The sequence below is a fragment of the Heloderma suspectum genome, chromosome 7 (assembly GCF_057233095.1).
Source record: "Heloderma suspectum isolate Gila_16-S chromosome 7, 16-S_ref, whole genome shotgun sequence".
Lineage (NCBI taxonomy): Eukaryota > Metazoa > Chordata > Lepidosauria > Squamata > Helodermatidae > Heloderma > Heloderma suspectum.
This window is the reverse complement of record NC_139464.1, coordinates 93,762,695-93,773,278: the sequence shown is the minus strand read 5'-3', so window position 1 is coordinate 93,773,278 and position 10,584 is coordinate 93,762,695. Positions and strand designations below refer to the sequence as shown.

The window sequence follows — 10,584 nt, the reverse complement described above, 5'->3', positions numbered from 1 at the left end:
TGATTGAACCTGCCCAATTTCAGGCAGTTAGGTCCAGTGGCTTTTGTGCTAGTCACAGGCAAAATTAGCTATTTTCAAGAAAATCCATCAAAGCAAACAGCTATATATTTTTTTGTGATTCCATATATGTGCATGGAATTTGGGGCCCTGGCAGCCCCTATGGAGCTGGCTGAGCATGCCAAAGTTCAGACAGTTAGGTCCAGTGGCTTTTGTGCTAGCCACAGGTAAAATTTGCTTTTTTCAAGAAAATCTGTCAACATAAAGAGCTATAATTTTTGTGTGCTTCCACCTAAGTATATGGAATTTGGGGACCTGACAGCCCCTATAGAACTGACTGAACCTGCCAAATTTCAGACAGGTCCAGTGGCTTTTGTGCTAGCCATGCATAAACTTTCCTTTTCTCAAAGACTAAAACAAAAGGTAAATTGTCAAGCCACTTGGGGGATTAGAGATCCTATAAGGCAGAAAAAAAACCTCTTGCTGCTATTCATGCCCACTGTTAGGACATGCTTGCGATGAAATTTTGAAGAGAGAGAAGGAAGAGCTCCATGTGAAATACTGGTATTTCACACACAACCTGATTTTACTGCCCCAAAGTGGAACCTTTGGCTTCTGCAGAAGTTTAGTAGCTTCAATACAGCAAAGGATCCAATCAGCCTCCACAAACTTCTTTCTCCCCCTCCACTTTAATTTCTCCTAAACAGATATAGGACTCAAATTCTCATAAAGGAGAACACCTCATAAAGTTAATGTAAGTACATGCAATCCTTACAAACCCTGCACAGCCTCCTAAATTCCTCTGAAGTACTACCTCTCTGAAAGGAGCCACTTCGCTTAGGGAATTCCCTCCCCCACCCCGCCCCTTTCCAATCACCATTCTTCTTTTCTTCTTCCTTCCCCTATCCTGTTCTGTCTTTCTCTTCTTTATTCTACCCAGAATGTATCTTGGGGAATTCTTAAAGAGAATTCTCTTTGGTGGGCAAGAGAAGTTCTCAACTGTATTTGACTTTATACAAACAGACAAGAGGGTTGGTTTTTCTCCTTCTCAAGTCTTTGAGAAAAGTGGGTTCACATGGTTGCAGAGAAACAAATCTGGGGCTGTTTTGTTTGTCAGTTGCCATTATCCAGCAATAGAAAGGGCTGTAGCTCAGTGGTAGAGGACATGCTTGGTATGCAGAAGGTTCCAGGTTCAATCCCCAGCATCTCCAGGTAGGACTAGGAAAGAATCCTGCCTGAAACCCTGGAAGAGCTGCTGCCAGTCAGTGTCAACAATACCAGGCTGGATGGACCCAGGGTCTGACTCAGTATAAGGCAGCTTCCTACGTTCCTATGAACAGAAAGCTTTAATAAAAATAGGAGTTTTTGGTTTGTTTTTTAAGTGGAGGGGAAATAAATACGGTTCATTTATACAAGCCTATGTATGCCTACTCAGAAGCCTCATTATGTTTAATGAGGCTTCCCCTCAGGAAAGTGTGCATAGGATTCCAGCACAAGTTACTTTTTGCAGGGAAATTTGCACCCTGATGTTCTGCATGTTTACTCAGAAATAAGTCCCGAGTTGTGAGCATGGTACTGCAAGCTTAATACAGTGCCTACCCAATTCCATCTAATGAATTGACTGCTCTTTCAGCTCAGTCCTATGCATGTTTTGTCCTTTGTGGGTTTGGGTTTTTTTTTTCCTTCCATGAACTCTAGCTTCAGTGGTGAGGGAAAGGCAGTTAGTACATGCTCAGAGTTTCTCCATAACTTAGCCCTAGTTTTGAAAACAGACTGATTGGCTGAATCCTGGTGAAGCCTTGACACAAGTTATGGGGAGGAAGATACAATGAGACCTTGTACATAACAAGGAGGAGGTAGAGGAGAGTTGCACAAAAGAAGACATCTTTTTTTATGAAGAGTTGCTGGAGGATGGTAGGATGAGGAGGAAAGAGAATTGGTAGGGGGGAATGTAAGTGCTCAGTGGTGAAAGAAAAGCATTCTGCATATGCTCAGAAGCACTCTATTTAAGAACATAAGATCCATGCTGCATCAGACCAAGGTCTATCTAGTCCAGTATTCTGTTCACACAGTGGCAAACCAGATGCCCACAGGAAACCCACAAGCAGGACATGAGTGCAATAGCACCTTCCCACCCATGTTCCCCTGCTGCCAACATTGGTGAAATGTAAATAAATTCTAGTAATTCTAAATATGCATGCATGCATATCCTTCAGATATTTTGCAGGGTTTTTGCATGGGGGGCACCTCTAAGGACCTGTGCATTTTCATTCAAATGTACCCAAAAACTATTGGGGAAGGGGGGAAGGGAAGGAAAAGCCAATCACTCCCTCCCCTGAATTGGAGAACTCCCCTTCCACATGAACTACTGCACCTATCCTTCTGAAACTTTGCTGGTTTCTTACTTAGGGACAACTAAGTTTCTTACTTAGGGACAACTAATGTCCTCTTTTGGAGACCTCAAAATGTCAAAATGCACAAAAAACCTTGTGGCTATCATTCTGAAATTTGGCAGACATGATCTCCTCTGATGGGGCAATGAATCCTGAAATGTGTATCCAGTTCTTCCAAGGAATTAAAACGTTATTGGCAGTTCCCTTTAAAAGAAAATCAAAATATAAACCCTGCACCTATTTTTCTGACATTGGGCAGGTGTAATCCCCTTCTAGGAGGCTACTATGCCTGAAATTATCATCCAGGTCTGACCAAAATAAAAAAGTTACATTTTTTAAAAAAAACTTCCAATGGTAGTCAACAGGAAGCATAAAAACTCATTTTTCCAAACCTTGACTCAGGTTTGGTGCTGAACTGAAGTGGTCCAACTATAAATTGGCCCAAACAGAAGTGGGATGTTTTCCAAAACGCTGAATCGGGGTCTTGAGTTGAAGGGGGGGGCACTGCACACTTATATATGTATGTAATCTACACACACACACGCAAGCACACTACATGTGTGCCCACACACGCACCTATTAGAGGAGTGCTTAGACTCGTGTGTCTAATATATATACACACACACACACACACACGAATTTGTTTTTTGGGCCTGTGCCCCGGATCTTTTAAGAACCTAGCAATGTCCCTGAGTGCAGCTAAGTCACTTTAGACTTAATGGTCTTATGGAGATCTCCTTTAGAAGGCTATGTGTTGGGAAGCATACAGCTAACATTTCTCTTCCTCCCTCCAACCATCACTCCATGCTTTAAACCTCCTTCTACGTTCCTAATATGTTAGACCAACAGCAGCAGCAGCCCTGCTCAAAAAACCAAAAACTCTTGAGCATGTTCAGTTTTGCATTTTAAAGTCACTTAAATCATAGCACCATCGTGACTACAGGAATCAAATGGGAGTTTGCTTCTGCTGCCCTCTTCACCTACTGCTCCCTGGGTGGTCTTTTTTTGGGGGGGGGGCCTGGGCTACGGCCCCAAAGTGCAGCCCGAGCCGCACCATTGTCAGCCCTTGCGTACGGATGCGTAGTTTCCCCAGATCTGCACGAGCGTTCGGTCTATCTTCACCAGGAAACACTTCAATGCTTCCCAAGGAAGACTTTGATAATGTTATAACGATATCCTGAGAACACAGATTTGCGCACGCTTTCAGGGCACGTGGGCGTAATTCCCACTCAATTTGGTGTGGTTTTTGCAGAGGACCGCGCTGCCCGAACTAGGTGTCGATGGGGAAGGCGGGGGCGAGGATCCAAGAGCTCGCCAACGAAACAAATCCACCTCTGGGCTTGCATTAGCGACGTTTCATCGCCAGCAGCTGCCGCCCCCGCGTTTCTCTGCCTGCACCGAGACAGATTTCCCGGCCAGCCCCAGGAACGCCTTCTCCAGGGGCTTGTGTGCCGCTTCTGTGGTCGCCAGGTTAAAATTGGGTGAGCAGCCAGGGAGGCAGGCGCCGGGGACGCTGGGAAGCGTTTTGCATCAGCGGGCGGAGAACCGGGCCCAGCAGCCGTTGGCTGTCGCCGCTCGAGTCACAACGTGTTGCGTTGGGGGACTCTGCAGCTTCTGCTGTGATGCCTGCAGCCGGTGCCCCCTCCCGGTGCAAAGCCCCCAAGCCCGCCTTTCCCCCTCTTCCTCCTCCTCCAATTCCAGATGTTTAATCGAAGACCTGAAAGGAGCTCTCTCGACTGCATTCAAGCGAACGTATTTCTGTCGGGCTTCCTTGACTGTTTTGCTCCTGCTCCTGCAGCAACAGCGAATCCCCTTGAATTGTTTTGCACGTTGCAGCGGCGGCTGGAAAATTCCGTGCAAGAGCCCGAATAATTAGCCTAAATAAATCCTGCCTCCCTTACTTGCTTTTGGATCTCCGTGGGGTAACAGCATCGTATTTAAGGGGGGGAGGACACACTCCCTTTTGGACCAAGTGGACTACTATGTGAAGGCCGGCGTCTTTCCATCCAGCCGCACCAGTATTTTTTCCCCCTCATATCTTTTGTTTTGGCGAGCCATCCTTTCTCTTCCTCCTCAGCTCTGGAACCAGGAGAGATCCTCCCTCTCCCCTACCCCACCCCACCAACTTCACCAAGGTAACTAGATAGGACGCCTTTCTAGTTCTCTCCAACAAGCGTGTTTCTCACCGCCTGCTGCCTCGAATGGCTTATTACTCAGCAGAGCTCCGATTACATGTTTACTGCCTTGTTTTGTTGCTGGTGTTTTCTTAGCTCCCCCGTATATGCTTTAAAAATATTATACGCCGGTGGCATTTTCATGCAAGCTCGTTTTGCGTCCTCTGATTCGGTGTAGCGCGATTTGGATCACGTCTCTCCTCCTTGCCCCGTTCTCGGTCGCAGCCTCGCCACCTGATCCTCCGTGCTAACTGCATGGCGCTTAGCGCGATCGTTGCCCGGGAAGGAGAGGGGGGCGCGGGCGGACAGATCGGCGGCGGGCGGCGGCGGCGGCGGATGCCAAGGGCAGCCTCCTGGCCCCGTTGCCGCAGTCTCCCTAAGGACTGTGCCCTTGTGCAAAAGAAGATGGTGCCTCTACTGCCGTTAGCAAGCCCGGGCCGCGTCCTCCTCCCACCACCACGCGGGCGCTTTCATTGGTCTCCTCCGGTGTTGTTCTCATCCCCGCAGGCTGGGTCCATCCTTGGCTCCGGATCTTCGGCCCGGTGACGGCCAAGCTTTCCTTGCTGCTGCTGGACTCGCTCGGTGAGCGCCACCCGCCCCGCCGCCGCCGCCGCCGCCGCCTATGCAACACATCATCGAAAACCATCCGGACATGGCAACGGCGCTGCTGGCTGGGGAGAAACTCAAGGAGCTGATCCTGCCCGGGCAGCAAGACGACAAGACGGGCTCGCTGGCGGCGCTGCTCCTGCAGCTCAAGCTCGAGCTGCCCTTCGACCGCGTGGTCACCATCGGCACCGTCCTCATCCCCATCCTGCTGGTCACGCTGGTCTTCACCAAGAACTTTGCCGGTAAGCACAGCCCTAGGCGGGCGCTGTAGTTTGCCTGCAGCGGCGCTTAGGGATCCCTTTAGACAGCGGCGTGACAGGCACCTGTCCAGTAGGTGAAGCTTTTCCCCATCGCTGCATCGCAAGATTAGGAAACGCTTCACCTGCTGGAATGCTGCCAGTCCTGGCAGCTGCTAGAGCTTTGCCAGAAAAAGAGTGGCTGGAGGACACAGTTAAAACACACGCGCCCTGCCCAGAGCAGTGAGATGAACGGGGGGGGGGGGGGTCATCGTCGTTTCAAATAAAAGAGGCAGTTACTGGAATTCCCAAGAAAACGACCCCAAACGGTAGACAAGACATATGACACGCGGCTGCAAGGAGCCAGAGAAAAGCAACAGAAGATGTGCAGGGAAGGGCCAAGGGCCTGACAGTATATCTAGACCCAGCGTAGTATAGCACTAAAGGCCCAATCCTGGGGAAAAAAGACATTTTTCTGTCTAAACGTGCACAGGATTGTATCCTAAGAGGCTGAGCTATGAATCCGGAGAGCCCTCCCACCCCAGATGAATCTCGCTTTTGCCATGTACTTCTTTGGTGCCCTCAGTGTGACAACCCCTTTCTCAGCCTTGGGCCCTCACCTGTAATATGGGGATAATAACAGTGAGCCACCTTACAGGGTTGTTGTAAGAATTATGACAAAATATAGGACTTCGGCGTGTGGGTGTGGGAAGACCTGGGTGGGTGACAAATGGAAGAAAGACAAGACGTCTGGATCCCCTGTAAAATTCTGTGAACGAGGCAGAGCAATTGCAAAGTAAAAGCCTTGTCTTTATTTAGGATTTTTATTTAATTATTACATTTCTAATCTGTCCAATAACTAATGTTCTCTAGGCGGATTACAAACATTAGGATGCACGCACTTAGGACAAGGCTGCAATAGAAAAGAGGGGGGAAACCAGAACTGTGGATATTAAGGGGAATGGCAAATGAGAGAGAGAGTTTGAGCGGAAGGCATGGTGCCTCTTGTAATGAAATGACAGCCAAAATTCAGTTGCAGGGAGTGGGGGGTCAGTAGCCTCAGTGCTTAGCACCAACCATAATTGTGGGGGAACAACAGAGTAGAAGAAAAGGCATAGAGCAGCCTTCCCCAACCTGGTGCCCTCCAGAAGTGTTGGACTACAACTCCCATCTTGCCAGCTGGTATATAGAGGGCACTAGGTTGGGGCAGGACAGGAAGGCCTGGCGTGCTATGGTCCATGGGGTCACGAAGAGTCGGACACGACTGAACAACAACAAGGTTGGGGAAGGCTGGTTTAGAACTTTGCTCCCCAGAATCCATTTACATGCATACTCCCGTGGGTATGCATTTTATCATTCCAGATCACTCCCCGCAAAGGAGGACATGCCCTCTGCAGTGGGTCCCGGACGCTTTTATCTACTCCTGTCCTGAAAGTCATGCCCATATTTTCATTGCAAGCAGCGATGCGTACAATGAGGCGTGTGGTTCCCATTCTCCCCAGTGGTGCCATTCTGTATTTGCCAGCATGCTCCAAAGAGGTGCTGTGCTCCCACTCCAAATAGGCACTCATTGCTCCTGTTCTTCATAGATCACTCCTTGCCATCCTTCCCATTCCCAGGTATCTTGGGTTTGGTCTTCTAGAGTTTCAGCCTAGGCCTTCTTCCATACATCTGGTTTTCTGTGTGGGTGGACATTTTTCTACAGAGGAACATTCCGGTGTGCATGCCCCCGGCTTCAGCCTGAAGCTGTACCACCCAGATATAGGTTTACCATCTCAATGGCGCTGTAGTTCTGCCGTCCTTCTGCCTTCCTCCTGGCATGCAGTTTCCTTGTGATTTGGTGCAGCTGCCATGTGTGTGTTTTTCAGGCCATTACAGCTGATGATCTCCTTCTTTGTGCCTGTTTATAACTGGCATTCTATTGCTGCCTGTTACTGGTAGGGCTTACTAAGAAGCACCACCTTGCATACCCAAAGGCATTCAGATTGGTTTTAGTTCGAAGGACTAGCAGCCAGTTGATAGGCCATTGCAGATGTATCCTGACTGATTGCCCCAAGGACTTTAGGTCTTCAGGTATTGCTAGGTATTACAGGTACACATCAAGCTGTTGTTCCAGGCATTTGGGAGATATATGAATACAACAGAATAGGATCTCTTTTATATGACAATTTCTAGAGACATAGCCGTTTTAGTCTGCTGTGACAACAGTCTTCTGGCATCTTAAAACAGGCGTGCAGAACCTGTGCCCCTCTAGATGTTGTGAGACTCCAACTCCCATCAGTCCCAGCCAGCATGATCAATAGTCAGGATGATAAGAGTTGCAGTTCAGCAATAACTGGAAGGCCGGAGGTTCCCCGCCTTAAAGACTAACACAGGTAGGCAACTTGGTGCCCTTGAGATGTTTTGGACTATAACTCCCATAATCCCTGGCCACTGGCAATGGTATTTGGTATGTATGGGAATTGTAGTCCAAAACATATGGTGAGCACCAGATTGCATACTCTGAAATAATAGATTTATTAGGGCATAATAGGGGAGATAATTTGGCTCTGTGCTAGTTTGAATCTTGCCTGTGCTGTAAACTCACGAGGTTGCTTTAGGGAAATTATTCTCCACCTTAGCTCCTCCGTAAGCAGTATAGTGATAAGAATACTGACCCACCTTATAGGATTGTTGTAAAATTACAACAGGGTAATGCTTGTGAAGTACTAAATAAATGCTAACTATTCTGATTTCCCAGTAACTTTCTGACACTGAAGCAATTGTATCCTTTGCAAACACTGCAGTACTTTGATATGATGGTAACTTTTAAAAATCCAGATATACCTGAAATAAAACTATGTATATGTGGATCTAAATATATTTTCGTAGAATTGAGCTTTCATATGAATACCTTGTTTTTTGTGGGGGCAGGTTAGAAATTATTGTCTCTCTCTGTGGGAATGGCTACTGGTGAATCTGTATTGAGGCATTTAAAAGCATTATATTTTCAGCTTGATTGACCATAACATCCCTTTCAGAGCTTTAGAAAATTAATCATATTGCCCTTTGAAATCTACCCATCCAATAAATTGTTCAGGATTTCAGTGAAGCCATATCGTTAGTCACATTATCCCTTGTTATTGTCCAGGGTGGGGAGTGGGAGTAAAGGCTCGGGAGGTAAGATGTAAGGTCATTTGTTTTGGCGTAATAGTAGGCAAGCTTCAAGAGGTGAAAAATTCTGTAAAACTTGAAAGCATGCACACTCTTATGCTGACAGTAGTTCTTTTAATAATAAATAACCCTTTCTATTTTATGTCCTTGATACATGTATTTATCAATTGGGGGGGGGATGTGAACAGATTTATCCAGGGGTCCTTATTAGGTTAATGCAACCACTTCACAAATGCCCTGAAACTATTGCTGTGATCCAGCAAACATCATCTATGTGTGAAAAATGGTTTCCACATGTGAATCAACTGTAGGAGGGATGCCAATGCCTGCTGCAGGCGGGACAACAGACAACATGCATTTACCCCAGAGATATTGCCAAGGAGCCACTAAGGTTACAGGCGCCATTTCTCCATCAGACGCTTCCTTTGTGCATGAGGCCTTCTGCTGTCCCCAGAGAGTTTGTGTGGAGAAAATCCATATCTGAGCCAGAAACCAGGGAGGTTGCAGCAGTTGCATTTATGTTTGTTAGCCATAATATTCTAACACTTTGAAAAGTCACATGGATATAAATTGGAAAGATGTAGGCACAATTCACCCATTAAAATCAATGGAATTGTATACCTGCTTAACTGGGAGTAAGGCCCATTGAACTCAGTGGGTCTTACTTTTGAGCAGACATAGGATGGCATTGGTAAAAGTGCTTAACTAGTAATACTGTCCCTGACTTTCATGACTCTTATTGTGGTGGTGGGATCAGAGTGCTCAGTCATATACATGTTTTCTTGGAAGCATCCCATTGTATTTAATAGGGTTTACTCCTAAAGAAGTGTGCACAGGATTGCAGGCTGAGTGATTATGCAGGATAGGTTCTTTAAAAAAAAAAATGTAACAGTGTAGGCCTATACATGCCTACTCAGAAATATGTCCATTGACTTCAATAAGCTATAATCTTATACACACTTATGTGGGAGTATGTCACATATTCTCAGAGGGTTTACTTCTGTGTAGACATGTATAGGGTTTCACTATTAGGCTATATAGGCTGTCAGTGTAAGACAACCAAGGAAGAACAGTGCTTAACTCTGAAAACCCATTCAAATGTCAAAGAGAATTAAAAGACAAAATCATACTTTAAATGAGCACACTCCACTTACAGTTCAATCCTATATACATCAGCCCCATTCAGTTCAGTGGGACTTACTCCCAGATAAGTGTGTATAGGATTGCAGCCTCAGAAATGGGGTTTTAAAAAAATGAGTCCAAATGATTTATATAAACATGTCCATATCATTATGTGGACACATTCAGATAAGCAAGTATACATTCAGTATTAGGAATATATTGAATGCAAATTAATACACAGTCATTAAAAAAAAATCCCAGTACAATGCTGAACCTTAAGATTGAAACACCACCAGGTAGTAGCAATAATCACAAATCTTTACAAGTAATTAAAAGTTCCTTCAAAATTTCCCAAATGCTAAAAGTTCCTTCAGAATGTCAGTGATCTCCAGGAACACTCGTCCCACAATGCCTGGCTCTGAGGAAGGACCTTCTCAGGGCCAGGCATTAGAGCCTAACCAGCTCTCTGAAGACCTGTGCTGGCCACTTTTTTGGCCAACATGGCTCTTCAGAGAACCCATGGGCCCACTCTGAGAGGATTTGCAGAATGAATGCAGCGGCAATGAGGTAGGGGGGTGGGAGTCGTGGCAAAGGGATGGGGGCAGGTGGGGCAGGAAACATAGCAGCGATGGCGGGTGGCAGCGATGGCAGGAGAGCGTGCCAGCACTGGGCTGTTTCCAGACAGAGGGCTCCTAGTGCTAGCAGTCAGAAGGTGCTGTGTAGCTGTTCTGTCTTCTTTTTTCCTTAACAAATTTTCTGCATGAAGAAAAACAACAGAAGAGGTGGGGAAACATAGGAGGGTTAAGAGTTTAAAAAAGGTGTCATCTGGACCCCCTGTGAATGAGGCAGGGTAGTAGCACCATAAAAGCCTTGTCTCAAAGTACTCTTGGTATAGTGGGTTTG

At 46.5% G+C, this 10,584-nt stretch overlaps 1 protein-coding gene across 1 annotated transcript in view; it reads left to right on the top strand.

The window, feature by feature from the left end:
• The first annotated feature begins 3,296 nt into the window (after nt 1-3,296).
• The window catches only part of PANX2 (pannexin 2), a 34,351-nt gene continuing 27,063 nt past the window's right edge, over nt 3,297-10,584 (top strand). Inside the window, exons 1-2 of the mRNA XM_084811830.1 lie at nt 3,297-4,525; nt 5,072-5,412. Of these exons, the coding sequence (XP_084667956.1) occupies nt 5,187-5,412 (226 nt within the window). The 5' untranslated portion in view covers nt 3,297-4,525; nt 5,072-5,186. The remainder of the gene's footprint in view (nt 4,526-5,071; nt 5,413-10,584) is intronic.